The sequence below is a fragment of the Galeopterus variegatus genome, unplaced genomic scaffold, assembly GCF_000696425.1.
Source record: "Galeopterus variegatus unplaced genomic scaffold, G_variegatus-3.0.2 Scaffold1364, whole genome shotgun sequence".
NCBI lineage: Eukaryota > Metazoa > Chordata > Mammalia > Dermoptera > Cynocephalidae > Galeopterus > Galeopterus variegatus.
This window is the reverse complement of record NW_007727475.1, coordinates 345,462-363,428: the sequence shown is the minus strand read 5'-3', so window position 1 is coordinate 363,428 and position 17,967 is coordinate 345,462. Positions and strand designations below refer to the sequence as shown.

The 17,967-nt window shown below is 39.5% G+C and overlaps 1 protein-coding gene across 5 annotated transcripts in view; it reads right to left on the bottom strand.

Annotated features, from left to right (window-relative positions):
- Nucleotides 1–8,075: 8,075 nt before the first annotated feature.
- EPB41L3 (erythrocyte membrane protein band 4.1-like 3) overlaps nt 8,076–17,967 on the bottom strand; it is an 81,616-nt gene continuing 71,724 nt past the window's right edge. For 3 of the 5 annotated variants that reach the window (XM_008576539.1, XM_008576536.1, XM_008576538.1), the window contains 7 exons: nt 13,768–13,890; nt 12,692–13,075; nt 11,774–11,905; nt 11,187–11,285; nt 10,789–10,869; nt 10,400–10,516; nt 9,070–9,203 (listed from right to left, as the gene is read on the bottom strand). In XM_008576539.1, coding sequence (XP_008574761.1) covers nt 10,406–10,516; nt 10,789–10,869; nt 11,187–11,285; nt 11,774–11,905; nt 12,692–13,075; nt 13,768–13,890 — 930 coding nt within the window. In that variant the 3' untranslated portion in view covers nt 9,070–9,203; nt 10,400–10,405. Of the gene's footprint in view, nt 9,204–10,399; nt 10,517–10,788; nt 10,870–11,186; nt 11,286–11,773; nt 11,906–12,691; nt 13,076–13,767; nt 13,891–17,967 lie in introns of all 5 variants that reach the window. The other 2 variants (XM_008576540.1, XM_008576537.1) reach the window with 2 other exon arrangements.

The window sequence follows — 17,967 nt, the reverse complement described above, 5'->3', positions numbered from 1 at the left end:
TTTTCCATCTCTTTCACGTTATGCTGTACTATCCAGGAAATTTCCCCAGATTCTCAAACGTGTTACTGAATTTTTCATTTCTGCTATTATGTTTCAATTTGTAAAAAAGTTCTTTCTTGTTCCCTGAATGTTCTTTGGTGGCTCTCTGATTTTCTTTTATGACTGTGGTATATTCTCTTATCTGCAGCCATTGAGAGGTTTTCTTTTTAAGTTCACCTCACATGGCCTGGTTTTTTACTTTTGTCTCTGAGTCGTATCTTCCACAGCAGAGGTTTTTCTCAGATGTCTGCTTATGATGAAGAACAGGGACCAAAAAGCTGATTGGACACATTGAGCAATTGTGTGGTGGGGCTGGTCAACTCTGATCTTGAATTTGGGAACTTTGGTAAGTTTATTGGAATGCCCAATGTATTTTTTTTTTTATTTTGGTAAATATACTATAACATGAAGTTTGCTATTTTAACCATTTTTAAGTGTACAATTCAGTGGCATTAAACACATTCACAATGTTGTGTAACCATTACCACTATCCATTTACAAAATTTTTCATCAAGTGAAACAGAGACTCTAATCATTAAGCAATGACTCTCTATCCACCTACACACCCCCCGTAACCAACATTTCACTTTCTGTTTCTGTGAATGTGACCACTCTAGGTACCTCACATATGTGGAACCATACAGTATTTATCTTTTTGTTTCTGGCTTATTTCACTCAGCATGTCTTCAAGGGTCATCGTGTTGTACCATGTGTCAATACTTAATTTCTTCTTATTTCATTATATGTATATACCACAGTGTGTATATCCATTCATCTGTTGATGGACACTTGGACTGTTCCCACCATGTGGCTATTGTGAATACTATGAACATTGGCTATGATAAGCTATGAACATTGGCTTATCTGTCATCTGGTGGAACTATGAAGTTGGCACTGTAAAATGTGGAAGAAAACATAGAAAGCTGGGATACAGCATCATCACGTAGTTTCAAGTTTAAGAGTTTAGAATTGAACCCTGGGAATGAGTTAGGAGGTACTGTTCATTCCCTAGGGTAAAAAGTCTTTCTGATTGTGTCATGATGGTGCTTTAAAGATTGATCAGGAAAGTGAGCAGCAATAAAGGATTGAGGGAGTTCGGAGTGGGGGGTGGTGGATGAATGGAAGCTTGAGGCCGTTTAGCAGCTGGTGCACTAGTCCAGCTGAGATACAGTGAGGGCTTTGAGTAGGATGGCGAAGAAAGGTCGGATCTGAAGGCGCTTTCACACTGCAAAGGAAATAGGGTCAAAAAAAACTCCAGGGCTTTAAGCCTGTACTAGTCTCACCTCCACTACACCCAGACTGAAGAACTGATGTTCTTGGGAAAGATATCATGGAGTTGTGAAGACTTTCATTGTCCACACATGTATCCAGTGAAGTTTACAATTTGGCTCTCTTTCACAGGACAGCTCCAGAGTCCAAGACCACTTTCAAATACACGTAAGGCTTAGAGCATGAGGATAAACAGACCTAGGCCTGAGGCCGGTTGAACTGAGGCTGATGTCAGCAGGTATGTAATAATGCTCCCTCCAATCAGGGAGCTGAAACCAATTTGCATCTTCCAATGACACATCTTTGGGAAGACATCATCACTTGCTGAAGAGGTCCTTCCAGAACCCAGTGATAATGGCTATCTGAGCAACCAGGCAAGAGAAAGAAATTAAGGGCATCCACATTGGAAAAGACAAAGTCAAATTGTCCCTGTTTTCAGATGACATGATACTATATGGAGAAAAACCTGAAGACTCTACCAAAAAACTTGTAGGGTTGATACAAGATTTCAGTAAACTTGGAGGATACAAAATCAACACACAAAAATCAGTAGCATTTTTATACTCCAACAACTAGCAGAAAAAGAAATCAAGAAAACTAGCCCATTTACAATAATAACAACAACTAAAATACCTAGAAATAAATTTAACCAAGGATATGAAAGAATGAGAACTACAAATCACTGTCAAAAGAAATTAGAGGACACAAAATGGTGGAAAGACATTCCATGCTCTTGGATTGAAAGAATTGACATTGTGAAAATGTCCATACTACCCAAAGCAATGTACAGATTCAATGCAATCCCCATCAAAATACCAATGACATTCTTCACATAAATAGAAAAAAACAATCCTAACGTTTTTACGGAACAATAAAAGACCCCAAATAGACAAAGCAATCCTGAGAAAAAAAAAAAAAAAAGAAGTGGGAGGCATTACATTAGCTGACTTCAAATTATACTACAAAGCTATAGTAACCAAAACAGCATGGTACTGGTATAAAAAGAGACACTTGGACAAATGGAACAGAATAGAGAACCCAGAAATCAACTCACATACTTACAGTCAACTGATCTGTGACAAAGGCACCAAGTCTACAAACTGGGGAATAGACCACTTCTTCAATAAATGGTGCTGGGAAAACTGGACATCTATATGTAGAAAAATGAAACTATACCTGTACCTCTCACCATATACCAAGATCAACTCAAAATGGATTAAAGACTTAAATATAACACCTGAAACTATAAAACTCCTAAAAGAAAACACAGGGGAAACACTTCAGGAAGTAGGATTGGGCAAAGACTTTATGAATATGACCCCCAAAGCACAGGCAACAAAAGCAAAATTAAATAAATGGGATTATATCAAACTAAAAACTTCTGCACAGCAAAAGAAACAACTAACAGAGCAAAAAGACAACCTGCAGAGTGGGAGAAAATATGTGCAAACTATGCATCTGAGAAAGGCTTAATATCCAGAATATACAAGGAACTCAAACAACTTAACAGCAAAAACACAAATAACCCTATTAAAAAATGGGCAAAGGAGCTGAACAAGCATTTCTCAAAGAAAGATATACAAATGGCCAAGAGACACATGAAAAAATATTCAACACCACTTAGCAACAGGACAATGCAAACCCAAACCACATTAAGATATCATCTCACCCCAGTTAGACTTGCAAATGCTGGCAAGGATACAGAGAAAGGGGAACCCTCCTACACTGTTGGTGGGACGGTAAATTAGTGCAGCCATCATGGAAAACGGTATGGGGTTCTTCAGACAACCACAGATAGAACTGCCATATGATCCCGCAATTCCACTGCTGGGTATATATACTCAAAGGAATGGAAATCATCATGTTGACGAGACACCTGCACTCCCATGCTTATCACAACCCTGTTTACAATAGCCAAGAGTTGGAACCAACCTAAATGTCCATCAATGGATGACCAGATAAGGAAAATCTGGTATATATACACAATGGAATATTATTCTTCCATAAAAAAGAATAAAATTTTGCCATTTGCAGCAACATGGGTGAACTTGGAGAAAATTATGTTAAGTGAAATAAGCCAGGCACAGAAAGAGAAATACTGCATGTCTTCACTTGTAAGTGGGAGCTTAAAAAATTTATAAAGATACAATAATCACAATAATACGTTAAACTTTGAAAAGGAGAGAACAGAACTGAGGTTACCAGAGATGGGGGGAGGGGGAGAAGAGTAAGGGAGGAATTGGTAAAGGGCCATGAAAAACAATCACACTGTATAATGTTGAGTATACTAATTATCCTGATTTGAACATCACATATTGCACACAGGTATTGATATTCAATGCTGTACCCCACAGATATGTACAATCAACTATGTTTCAATTGAAAAACCCCCAAAAGTTCTTTAAAATTAGTAAAATACCATAAATGACAAATTTAAATTCTTGAGTAGGTCTGCCTTTAAAAAAAATGATAATGGCTATGGAGCTGATGAGGAATCTGAAATAGAAACTGTCTCCATCAGGAACCACTCCCCCACGCTTGCTGGGCCTCAGAGAAAATTCAGAAAAATTGATGTTTCAAATTTATCTTAGCTAAGAAACTTTTATCAATATGTTCATTCATGCAAGCAAATATTGAGGCCCTCTCTGTTAGCCAGGTACTGTGCTTGGAGGTGGGCTACCTGTAAGACCAGGGGATCCAGAAGAGATCCGTTCAAAGAACCAGGACATGCTCTATCAGAAAATGTTGTTAAGAGTGTATAACGGGGAAAGTTGATCAGTAAAATCAGGAAAGGAATATTTTAGCTCAGATCTAAAGCAAAATTGGGGTTGGGTACGGTTTCAGTACTTAAACAGAGCTGTAGTAGGGGAAAGGGATTGGGGAGTCAGAGGATACGTTGTTGGATGTATGGCTGGAAAAGCAAGTGGGTCGGAGCCAGCCCATGCAAGGCTTCAGACCTTGTTCCAAGAATTGAGGCCTTTGCACTAGGAGCAAGGGAAAGCCAGAAATGCATTTTAAGCACAGGAGTAATGGGATTAGATTTGTATTTCTTAAAAGATTGCAAGCCATTGTGTAAGGGATTGGGGATGATGTGAGATGGGAAATGTGGGAAAAGTAGTCGGCAGGCTGTTGGAATAGTCTAGGTATAGCATCATGGTTAGATTTAAGAGACAGTGAAGAAATATAATTGGCAGACCTGGGAAATAAGGGGTGAGGAGACAGTGGTGTGAAAGTCTCCTCCTAGGTTTCTGGCCCATATGACAGGATGACTAGAACACCCATATGAATAAGTTTTTTTTTTTTGTCTTTTTTCCGTGTCCGGCAATGGATCGCAACCCTCAGTGTCGCCCCCGTACCAGACCGGGACCGGCAACAGGATCGCAACCCTCGGTGTTGCTCTCGCGCCTCGCTCAGCCAGTGAGCGGGAACCGGTCTGGATGTGGGATCTGAACCCTCGGCGGGAGCACCGCCGCGCTTCCCAAGCGGCGCACTTATCCAGTGCGCCACCGGGCCGGCCCCATGAATAAGTTTTTATACATAGCTACTTCTATGTAAGGTTTGCGGGCCGGCCCCATGAATAAGTTTTTATACATAGCTACTTCTATGTAAGGTTTGCTCTTAGGTTGACCTCATTAGCAAGTTAGATGTCCTTTAGTGTCCGTGCAACTTTCAGTATTGAAGACAGGTGGAAAGAGTGTGGCAGGCAACCATGGAGTGAGGTAAGACAGGTCATAACCCTGTGGTGCCAGCCTTTCTGCTGCCCACACCCCCATTCTGGAGCAGAGCATGCCCGTGTGTGTGTGCATGTTAATAACCACTCTCGTGGGAGAGCATCAGCTCCTCTGTCACCCTTCCTCAGAGTTAAACAGCTCTGATAAGAAACTGTTGGTCAAAATACTTCTGAGAATACAATTTACATACACTGATGGCCTACCACAAAAATGTATTTTTTAAAAATGAAATAATCCAATTTTACTTCGAAGGTAAATGCCCATTAAAATACAAGGCTGCCTCTACGGCAATCCAAGACAGACACTTTTTATACTGGTTAATTTAATGTAGTGAGAAAGATTTTTTAAAAAAGCATTTCATGGGAGAGAGATATATATAAACCCTGTTTGTAAGTTAGAAACAATTTTGGATTCAAGTTCTAGACTGTGTTGATTTTTTAAAAATAGTTATGGTTGATGCTGACTTAACAGAGCAATCAATGTGCTAGGAAGAAATTGATATAATGAAGGAAATGGGTTATAGCAATTGTTTAAAAAAAGGGGCTCAGCAATCCTACAAGGTGCCCTAATTCACTGTGCCCAAGAGAAGAGACATGGCACCTCTGTGAAATTTCAAAGGAATGTAGACTAGAAGGGAATGAGGAATTCTCCTGGGAAAGTGAAATCTGCACATTCTGAGCGTGGCCCTCATTTCTCCGGCTGCAGCAATGGATCCGCATCAGTGTGGCTCCACTTGCTAATCCCGGCGCCGTAGCAGGACGGGCCACCACCGCACAAGCTGAGCCTCGCTGCCCAGGCTGAACTCCACTCCAGCTCCACTGGAGCATCCGACCTGAACAAAGCTGCTCTCTGGCCTTAGCAATTCACTCTGTGAGTCCAGAGAAAATATGTATATTTCTTTTAAGCTTAGTTACACCATAGCTAAAGCTTCTGCAGATCCTTGTGTGACTACCGTGGAGCTTTGGGTTATCAAGGGGCTGGACCACAATGCCTTCATGGTTGCTGTTTGTTTTTCTGCTTATCTGAGAGAACTGTAAATCATTGTTTTCTTACCAGCCTGGACCTGAATCTTAGAGTAAACTGAGAAGCGAGCTTTTCTTTTCTGTAAGGCAAGTAGCTACCTGAAGAGGAATTCTTCAGTTTTCGAAAGTGTAATTCTGTTTGTTTTTTCCATACTATTACTAGTAATGGTTAAGCAAAACATTGGGATTACCATCATGTTTAACAAGTGTAAGCCACTTTTATACATTACTGAAATCTAGCTTTAAAACTATTAGATTAGTGAATGTTAGAGAGTGATTAATCTCTAAATCTAAATTTTAAACCTGTTGATGCTGTGGGCAGGAGCCAAGACTTGTGACTTATCAGCTGAATGTGGCAGAGGTGCTGGGAAGCCACTCCCTTGATTACATCACGTCACAGTATAAGACATTGTCTTTCCAGCAGACACACTCTGGTCTCTCCCTTCTGGCTTTGAAGAAGCTGCCAAGCATCCTACAAACACAAGGAAATGAATCCTACCAGCAACCTGAGAGAGCGTGGAAGAGGATCCTTCCCCAGCCCAGCTCCCAGATGAGACCCCAGCTGCAGCCAACACCTTGACTGCAGCCTTATAGAGGACTTAGCAAAACCAAGCCTGGATTCCTGACCCATAGAAACTGTGAGATGATAAATGTGTTTGTTTTAGCTGCTAATTTGTGGTAATTTGTCACGCAACAATAAAAAACAGATATAGATTTTGGTACTAGGAGTGAACTACAGGCAGTGAATGAAGGCTGAAAGAATTTTAAGCAGCTTAATAAAGAAGGAAAAGAATGATGAAAATATATAACTTCCTCGATAACATATAATTTTACAAAAATTTACGAGTATTTATTACTGAGACATAAACATAAAAACACTAGGTTTGGTTTAAAATAGCTAATGTGAGTACAACGTGATGGACACAAACTAAGCATATCCTGGTGTGGGCATCCTTGGGACATCACTTACTGTTTTCATACAAATAAAGTGCTAATTTTTCTGAACATATCTTTGATTGGCCACAAACACAATTAAAATGATGCTTCATTTTCTTTTTTTTTTTTTTTTTTTATTTTTAAAAATTTTTTTGTCTTTTTCCGTGTCCGGCAACGGATCGCAACCCTCAGTGTCGCCCCCGCACTGGACCGGGACCGGCAACGGGATCGCAACCCTCAGTGCTGCCCCCGCGCCTCGCTCAGCCAGTGAGCAGGAACCGGTCTGTATGTGGGATCCGAACCCTCGGCGGGAGCGCCTCCGCGCCTCCCAAGTGGCGCATTAGCGCAGTGCGCCACCGGGCCGGCCCGATGCTTCATTTTCTAAAATGAATACTTAATATTGTTGACAGTAAGGACAAGTTGATACTCCTTCAGAGATAAACAACAGAAATTTGACTCCCTCAATAAGACCAAGATATGTGGCCAAATCTAGTAATTTTCTGAAAGTTTTTTTTTTTAAATCAGAATATATATATATATATTTTTTTTCTAGATCAGAAATTTAAGTAAAGTATGACACAGCAGGAAATGCCAGCAAGGACAGGCACTAGGTTGGCAGCTGGTAACTAAATCTTAGTCTTAGTCCCTGGCGTGAGAGGAATTTGAAATGAATGGGCTGCGGAAATAGGCTGCATGGACCTTTGTAGAATACACCGTTTGACTGGTTTAGCTACAGAGCTGATGTCTGAGAGAGAGGTGTCTCTTTGGTAGATTAAAAGCACCCAGAAACACTGGGTTTTTATAGCAAAGCCTCTTTTATAATAAAACAAAACTTTGAAAATAAGATTCTATATGTATTTAAAGCTTTCATAGGCGACCAAGCATTTACATATGTGCATTTTGATCCCATCTCCAATCCCTCAAAGAGTCCAAACACTTTATACTGTATACACTGTTTTTTAATCCTGTAAAGACAAAATATGTCTACAAGTAGATGAATGAAGCCTCTGATGTCATGCAAATGTTACCTCTGGGCTAAACACATACAATACTGAAATGATTAAACATAGAAAATGAGTGGTTTCAATGCATTTGCCATTTTTATTTTGCTAAGCAGAAACATACATTCACCATGGGCTGTGATGCAGCTGACAGTGCAATGGAGAATATATATTTTTGAAGGCTATTTATAACTAAACACTAAATAGTTTTAATTACAGCGGAAATTCTGTACAGTTTAAGGCTTGGCTCTGAACTAGATTGTAAATATGGACCAGATTTGGAAATAAAACACTTTTTTTTCAAGTAAAAGAAGAAAATCAATTAAAAAAAATACAAGGAAAAAGAAATGAAGAAAAACCAATGCAACAGAAGCCCAACAGGTTTTCCCGGAGTGAAATTTCATAATATTGTAAACTAACAAAAATACAGGTTTTCTTCCCAAATAATGACAATTTACATATTTAGGACTTGTTAGGGAGCTCTGGGAAGCTTTCCAGATTGAATGAACACAGACCAGAGTGGACACAAGGAAGAAATCACATTAATATGCTAAAATTAGTACTACCTTATAACGAATTAAATTAGATACACAAAGCAATATCGTAAGCATTAAATATTTCCAGAGGGTCAGAGAGTCATTATTGTTTATGGGTGAGAGTAATAAAACCAGATGAAACAAGTACAAGATATAAGTTACTTTCTGAATAAAAGTGGTTATTGGCACATCTAATCTGGGATAAACCTGACACACCAGACCTAGACAGCTTCTAGCATTTTAGGGTAATCTTCATTTATTTGTAAACAAAAGATATGTCACCTAAGAAACTGCAATTTTGTTCAGACTTCAATAATAATAAACTACGAAAGGCATGAATTGTTTATGTGTTACATGAGATCACGGTTTATATTGTCAGTTATGAACGTGCAAGTATAGCTGAAAACTTAGACATTTTGTGAAAATTAAAAATGCTGCTCTTTTGTAATCTTATTGTTGCTTCATGAAATATCAGTTTAGTGATGCTGATTTGATTGCTTTATTATGGGAAGATCTCTCTGCCAGTGTCTTTATTAATGGTCAAGGTCAATTCTTCTGGATTGAAATTTTCCACGGACAAGTCAGTTGGGTTAGAAGAGGGAACTCCATTTAGGCTCTGGTTTTCCTAATGGTTTGGATGACTGGATTCATGTGCAATCTAAATTATTCCTGTAGAAAAGAGATTTGATTAGTTTCTCATTTGAAAATATCTGAGAGTTTTTCTCAGATCCAAGTCACAAAAAATTATCTTGGAGGTTAAAATGGCCTTTTGACAAGATACTGCAACATTCCAGCAAAAGTCACTGCTGAGGGCATGCTTTCTCTTGAATAATTACAACATCACCCAAGTGGCTGAAGCTCACTGAAGAAAATCTGTTTGCTTTCCATCATCCAAAATGTTATTAATGTGAATATAATTAGATTTTTATATTTGTTTTAAGAGATGCTACTAATCAATTTATGTTTCTTAAACCAATGTTAGAGAACTTATTTCTTAAGTCTCTTAATGGTTTTTATCACATCAGCAAGTGGTCAAGTATCTTAACTAGTGCATTCTGCATTCAAAGCCCTCCAGGATGCAGGCCCCATGAGTTCTTGCAGGATAGTATGCATGGCAAACTTGTGCACACATACAGGACAAGGTCTGCTCATGATGAGGGCCAAACAGCACGTGGAAAGGCATGCGCTCTCTGGAGGAAACCAGGACCCCACGACTGCATTTTTGCCTCCTCCTGAGACACTAGGGAGAAACATCATCCCAGGGAATACAGGAGATATAAAACATCCAAAAAGAAAGTGAGTGCTCAGGTTACAAACTAAAAAACAAAACGAAACTAAAACCCAAAGCATAAACAGGCTCTAACCAAACATACTTGAAGAGAAAGCTTACAATGGGATAATGTAGCCATCAAAAGGAGAAAGGGGTATATTTTATTTCCCTAGTATTTAGAACACACAAATTGCATACTCAGAACAAAACTGCTTTAGTTCTGATTAGGCCACATGGCAAGTGAAATCAAATTTGACATTTCAAATTCGGATAATGTAAAGAGTGCGGGGTGTGGATTAAAAGGAAACAGCGAGACCACTCAAGCAAAGACTGCTTTTCCTTTATCTTCTCACTGGCAAGAATATGCAAAAATCGGCAAGTATGGAAAAAATATATGCAAAAATCCCCAAGTACGGAACCTCCAAATGTGAGACAAGCTGGCAGCCACAACCAATTCTCTATCCTCTTGGTAACCAGCCTGAAAAATGCCAACGAGAGAGAAAGGAAAGGAGGGAGCAGGTAAAGGACGAGGGGAAAGTGTCCCATGCTACATGCCAGCCCAGGCCAAGGCTAGAGAATCAGTGTCACCTCTTACCTCTGGTCAATCCTCTCCATCTTCTGGCGTAATCTCGGTCTCTTTATGGACCACTACTTTGGTCACTGACATGTCAGGGTGCTGCTCTTTGGCCTCTTTAATTGCCTGAGCCAGCGCCTATCCCCAGGAAATCACAGAAGGACAAAAACAAAAAGGAGGTGGAACATGCATGATCAGTGGCAAGGTGGAGACTTATGAGCTAGATCTAAATCCACAATTTACAAATGAGGTACAATGATTACAAAAGGAATTGTGAATCACATATGGGAAAGTTAATTCAGAAAATTTTTTAGAATACGTGCTGGACCAGAAGAATAGTACTGGGAATCGTAGGGCCAACCTGTGGTTCTGTTTCTCTGCCAGGGTATTTATCATGTCACACATACTACCTGGTCATGGTCAATGTCTGCATCTCCTGTGATGACTATCCGCTTCTCAATTCTTGTCTCTGATATGCCTCCTTTCACAGTCTGAAAGAAACAAAGAGAAGCTTTATGAATTTACCCACTGGGGGGAACAATCATTGTTCAATGGGGGGGAAATGGCAGAAAATGCTGACAGATAATCAAAATAGAATTCCATGGCCATCATTTAACATTCTTAATTTCATAAGGGAGGACAGAGTGCAGTCCTTTGGATTTGGCTGGCAAGTGTTTCTGGAACACTTACTACATGCCAAGTGCCGCAGTATGTGTTAAACATAGGATGTCGAGGTGTTTATTCCTAAACAGAAACTAGCACATGGGGACAAACGTATCGTAAAGACAGAAGCTCCCGCTCCACTTACTTTGGTGATGTGGGTGGTGGTGGTGGTACTAGTGGTTTCAGATGTGATCGTCTGTGCACTCATCAGCACGCCCGGCTCCAGATCAGCCCCAGGATCAACCTAAGCAAGCACAGGAACAGACACCACGCCCAGGTGTTTACATTTCCTCTTCAGAAGTCTGCTATGTTAATAGGGGTATTAAGATGATATAATTATCTCCCACATTTACCGTGCTGTTCAGAGTCCAGGAGCTGCTGCCAAGAGGAAGAACTAAGCATGACTCTCAACTGCCATTAAAAAATTGAAACTTTAGAAATGTGAGCAATGGATGGCTGAGTGAATATTTTTCCTTGTTTCTGGCTAGGGGAATAGGTTTCTGAGCCTGTTTCTATATTTCAAGATATATAAAGGCCTGGTTAAGTCAGCTGCCGCTTTACAATCAGTCATAAAATTAAAATTACTGCATCGCTCTTGATAGAAACAGTCTGCCTGCTGGATGCTCTACGTCTCATGAATGAAATATTGTATAGTTATACTTAAACACACTAAACCATGAAAGGAGGTAAAACATAAAATGTCAGGGCTCTGGTTTTCATTGACTGTCTTACCTGTGATGATTCATATGTGATGGTTTTTGTTTCAGTGTGAACTACTGGCACTTCCTTGGTAGAAATTTCTAGCTTTACTCCTCCTGGTGAAACACTGCCAAAACTGATGGTTTCCATCTTCACAGTTGATGACTGTGCCAGTGGGAAGTAATTAGAGTGGCTATTACGGTTTGCACAAACACACAATTTTTTTTTTCTTTGTAGTATTCTTTGGTACTTGATATAAGCACAGGTTAACATAAATATTTACATATTACATGTGGAGTAAGTGGGGGAATGAGGCACACAACAGATATATGTAAAACGGTCTCCCAGAATTCCATTGCATTTTTTATATGGATGCTCTAGGCTAAAGGAAATTTAAGAAAACATTTTTATGTTCCCCCTTCTCTACATCATAAACCAACCTTAATAGATCAAAACCCACACATAAGCCTTTTACTTGATAACTTTTTAGAAAGAAGTAATAAGACTTTAACCCTCCAAATACTTCAGGAATCTCAATAAAGAGGACAAAGAAGAAAGTTCTGGCACTTAGCACCTCAGCAGGCATGGTTTTTGGTTCTTCTGGCTAAGTATGCTGATCAGAAATACATTTATCAAATTTTCTAATATCTTGGCCAACCATGCATTCCCCAGGTTTACTGCCAACTACCATAATTTCAATGAGAGCAGAAACCACTTCCTAGAACTATACATTATTAATAACCAATAGGTAAGTCTGCATGTGACCCAAAAGCTGGAAACCAGCATGGAGACTCCTAATTGCCACACAAGAAGAAAATACAAGGGGGAAGAAACTGCATGTGGAAAAGGTAGAAAATGAAACTTAGCTCCACCATTATGCTGATCTGAATTTCAGGGCATCATGTAGCAGTTTTACTTTAACTGCTAAAAGTAACCTTAACTACTAGTTACCTCAAAATGAGGTTTCTGTTCCAAAGTCTCAGAAACGTGGACCACTGCAGTCTGCTCCTCCTGCCGCTCGTGGGAAGCAATGGCTGTCCCTTCCTGTTCCAGTGCAGCTTTGTCGGCCTCCTTCCCTCTTTCCTCCTTAGCCCCCTCAGTCACAGCAGAGTCCTCCTTCCCTTTAACGCTAGAAGCATCGGCAGGCATGGGCTGTGCTGCAGCGTCCACGTCGTCCCCGGCCACCGAGGAAGCGTCCCCGCTGGCGTGCACCCTCCCCACACGCCTCTCCTCGACCAGCACGGTTTCCTGCACCACCTTCTCCGTGCTGAGTGGCTGGGGGTGCGGGCTGGGTTCCGGCTCTGTTTCCTTGGACTCTGTCTTGGTTTCCATTTTCTGCATGGGAAAAGACTGTGGTGTCAGTGTGAGTTTCCACAAATGAGAGGCCCAAGCAAAAAAGGAAAAAAAAAAAGAAAGAAAGAAAGAAAAAGAAAACCTAAAGCCACCACTCACCAGGATGCCTAAAGTAAGCATCAGGTGCTTACAACTGGACACACTGACAGAAAATATAAATTAGCTTTCGTTCCTCCCACCAGCATCCTTGATGTGGGTCCCAGCCCCTGCCCCACACACTCCCACCTGTGCGGCTACTTCAGGATGTCCAGAAAAAAATCAGAAAAAAAAATCAGTACATGCACTTAAAAACACAAAAGTTGAAAGCATTGCAGCACATTCACATTGGCTTTGGTTGCTTTCTTAGACCCAACAGGTGAGATTAAATGCTTTTAAAAATTAAATGCTATTAAAATTTCTCAATATTGCCCTTTGAACATATGAAGTACATTCTTGAAATGGAACTAAAGGCACATGACGGATGCGTCAAGCAGGCACAAAGGACAGTAACTACTGACACCTTTGAGGTGTAGAAGGCAAAGCCACTTGCATGCAAAACTCACACACACATACACTCACTCACACACACATACACTCACTCACTCTCTCTCTCTATTCCCCTTCCACCCCAAAAGGTGTAAAAGAAAGGCAGATGGGCACATCCAGAAACACCAGGGATGGAAGCAAGTGGCCACCTGAACCCAGCTTTGAGAAGCAGAAGTGACCCCTCCTATGAATTCTGTTGGTTTTCGCGCAGAGTCTAATAAACTGAAGATTTCAGAGCCATCCATGAGCTTTTCGCCAGAGGGCTGCTTAGTCTGAGTGAACAAAGAAAGGTGGAGTCAAGCACAAGAGAGGCTACTCGGGCACATACACATTCGCAGCTTGTGAGACAAAAGTGGAGGCAGAGGAGAAAGGGAGGAGGAATGAAGGAATCTAAGATACGGAGTTTGGAAACGGAAAAGAACGGGAAATAAAATAGCAAATCGGGGTGACCATGAGCTCTTGTTTGGAAAAGCAGACACAGTTACTAGGATAGGGTGGCGCCGACTTAAGCAGATCATTTTCCCCTTCATTGCAAGCCACAGCAGCACTACCACATCGTGGGGACGGGGAGCTGGAAATAAAAGGCCAAGTGTCTTAATGCTGACCTTGAACTGCGGTATTGATCTAACCATGAAAAAAATCAAAAAGCTGGGTTGGCTGCTCTCAACATAAAGCCAAGCGGCAAGAGAAACGGAAAGGCTGGGGTGCAAGGGCACTGCCTCAGAAAACGTCATGCTGGAATCGGAAGCTGCGGCCGCACAGGGACCACTGGTTACCACCACTCGGGACGCCGACGACTCGGTGACATAGTGAGCAGTAGCAACGGTGAAGGCCGGTTCCTGGGAATATCTCCACTCGGACAGGCTCTTCCTGCGAGGACCGAAGAGTCCCACTTTCAGGACCTCGCTCTCCGGGCCAGGGTGGACAGCCACCTCGGTCCCCAGCTTTGGGGTCTTCTTGGGGTCTTCTTCTTCAGGACTCTGTCTCCGAGACTCGGCTTCCTTGATGGGCGCCAGGGATTCTGACAGTTTCCGCTTTGTCGTCGGGACCTCGGGTCCTCTCTTGGATCTCTCATCAGCGACGGCTTCCAGGACCTCGTATTCTGCCAGGCCTGGAACCAGCGATGCTGCCCCCGACGTTCCTCTCTCCAGGCTCTGCAGAGCTTCCAGAGCAGAGGGCTGCACCTTCTCCCCATCTTTAGCTTTCCCCGTCATAGTAACAATTCTCCCGGAGACAGTGTCGTAGGATTTTCCTAGCGTGTATATTTTCTGTTTGCTTTCTTCTTTCAGGTGCATTTCTCGGGCCAAGTCTTCGAAGCTATGCATTTCAATAGCACTAGATTTTAATAAGTCAGCTGGGATGTCACCAGTTCTACTGCTCACGGTCACCACCTTGTAAGTCACAACTTTTTTCAAATCACCGTCAACTACCTCAGTGGGTATTTTGTCTACAATAACCCAATCCTCTGTGCCCTATATTTGAAATATAAAAGCTAAATTAGAAATCTGATGGTATTTCATTTCTAAAATAAGAATCCTTTAAGAAAATCAGGGCTAGAGCTACACACAGATATGTGATGGGACTGCACAGGGCTGGCTTTATTATCTAATAATTATAGTTACTCTCATCTGAAATCTATAAACTGTAACCTTCAACTTGGGATACATTCTGCAGGTAGAATTGCAGTTGCAGATTTCTTTAAATAGGGGCATACTTTGGTGGTATAATTTGTAAGAAATATATTTGATCTTAAGAAAAACTGATCATTTTATATTTCAATATTAAATGGCACTGTTGAAGTCATTGTACAGGTTATTCAGCTTTACATGTGTGGACGCAAAAGGACAGTTATTCGTGTTAAATATAATACTATTCCTCATTTACTGTTGTTCTCACAAAGAATTTGCCAATATTGTACCAACTTCTGTAAATACCATTTTCCATGTTTGTAAATTGTACTTCCTTAAATAGGGAACTGAATCCTCTATAACACTTATTATCCAATAAATATTGAGTGTGCCTGTGTTCAGTGTATTATAAGGAAATATTTCTCACTGACAGGACACTGTTGGAGGACCTTATAAATAGGCCATAGTGATCCGAACAGTGTTCCAATCTTAACACAACTGAAGTTCCTTGTGTCTCAGTAGTTTCTTTCCCATTTTCCTTAGTGTTAGTTCAAATAAAGCAGAAGAAATAAAAGTTAAGAAAACTTTGTAGTCGGGAGGCCTAATTGGAGGGGCCTGGAGAGCTGACTAGACCGACAGATTACAGAGAGAAGAGAAATGAACCAGGAGCAGGTGAGAGCTTTGGTTTACATTTTAAACTAGGATATTTTCTACTTTCGTTTTTATTGTAGCCTGAAAACTTGCATCTAGAAACGTGTGTACCTTAAAAAAATGATTACAGATTGATCTACATGCTAGTGCTGGGTTAAATAAAATGAATTAGAAAAATAACCTCTAGGGTCGATGGGACAGTTTTCTGGAAAATTATTTGACGAGAAGTAACCACAGAGTCAGCAGAATCTCCTTCCTGCATTTTCTTTATCACACTCGGCTAGTGGGAAAACCAATAAAAGTTCAGAAGTTTCAAAATCAATCAAGGTCATCTAAATTAGTACCACTCTACGGGTAAAAACAGGCAGTAAAAAGTTTCAATAAGATTATTATTAGAAAGTACAATCATAATGCTTCAATGAGAACATACAGATAGAATCATCTAGGAAGCAGCCATAAAAAATGATGCATAACTGATAATTAAAATATTAAGAAAATTCCTTTTTCCCTTCCCCAGAATCTATGTAAAAATTATATACCAAGATAAATTTTAAAAGGAAAATAAAAACTAATGACATTATAATGACACTAAAGTCTGAAGAGTGATTCCTTTTGGAAAATCCTTTGTTTTTTACCTGAAACTCAAGGAATGAAGAGCTTCCTTGCTGCAAAAATATAACTTTTTCAGAAATCTCTCTTTCTTCTTTGGTCTGTTTGAATAAAGGGGGTTGGGTTGGAGAGGAAGTAGACAGTTTCCAAAAAGGCAAGTTAGGAAGAGAGTTATTTTATTATATTATACATACCCATAATATTCATTCATTCTTTTCCTGAAGTAAATTATTGTTTATTAATTTGAAAAATGGTCTGAAACCATCTTAAAATTTAATAATTTTTCCAAAGAGTAACAGATTATTTCCTGAAACTTTGGTGTTTATAGAACTCAAACATTTTTCACTTCTACAAACAAAGAACATGCAAAATAGTATAAAGGGGTTTTTTTTTGGTACTTGAACAGTGTTGATGTCAGTTACCTGTAAGACCATAAAAGTGAGTATTAGAAGAAAAGATTAAGACATGTAAAATAATTTAATCAGTAATAAATCCTGATTTCTATTTCTAAAAAGTATTTGACTGTGTTCCCCCCATTCATTTGCAGGCAGTTATATAGAGTAGTGAAATGCATGCAAGTCACTAATTTGAATAAATCCAATTATACTTTGATTATTTTATTGTCTCACAAATAAAAAAGCATACTCAAGGTTTTAGCTTTATTTAAATTTTTGTGACGGTAAATAATTTTCAAAAGTCAATTTCAAAATATGTTGGTGAAGATTTTTTTTTTATCTTTTGTCATATCAGTACTCTGTATTTTATTTTTTTCTTCATTATACATGTTTATGGGTATAGTTTCAATACATGCATATATTGTATAATGATCTAATCAGAGTAGTTAGCATGTCTATCACCTAAACATTTATCATTTGTTTGTGGTTATAAAATTCAAGATCCTCCTTTCTGGCTATCTTGAAATATACAATATTACTAGCTACTGTCACCCTAGAGCACCAGAACTTATCCTTCCTATCTAACTGTAACTTTGTAACTTTGTACCAGTCTTTGGTGAAAAATTAAGTGTATCAAATCATACTTTACTTTAACATATAATATTAAGAAAGGTTAAAGTAAATATTTGATGTAAGGAACTAGTATTTTACTTTTTAATTACTTTTTATTCCCTTCTTTAGTATTAAATAGGCATAATTCAAATGACAGTTCATTAGCTACCAAGCCTATCTCTACACAGTGTCCAACTCCAAAGATAAGAAACAAGATATTTTGTAAGATTAACTAATCTAAAAAATAATCACGGAAAAGTCAAAGTTTCTTTAAATAAACATTATTATTGTAGACAATATAATTTTATGAGAACTACTTAACCTTCCTGTTTGTCGACAAATCTATCAGGAAACATTTAATTATTTGCTTACAAGATTGAGGGAGAACATCCGGAACATTCTCCTGGAGGACCTACTGACAGATTTTTTTTTTTTTTTTTTTTTTTTTTTTTTT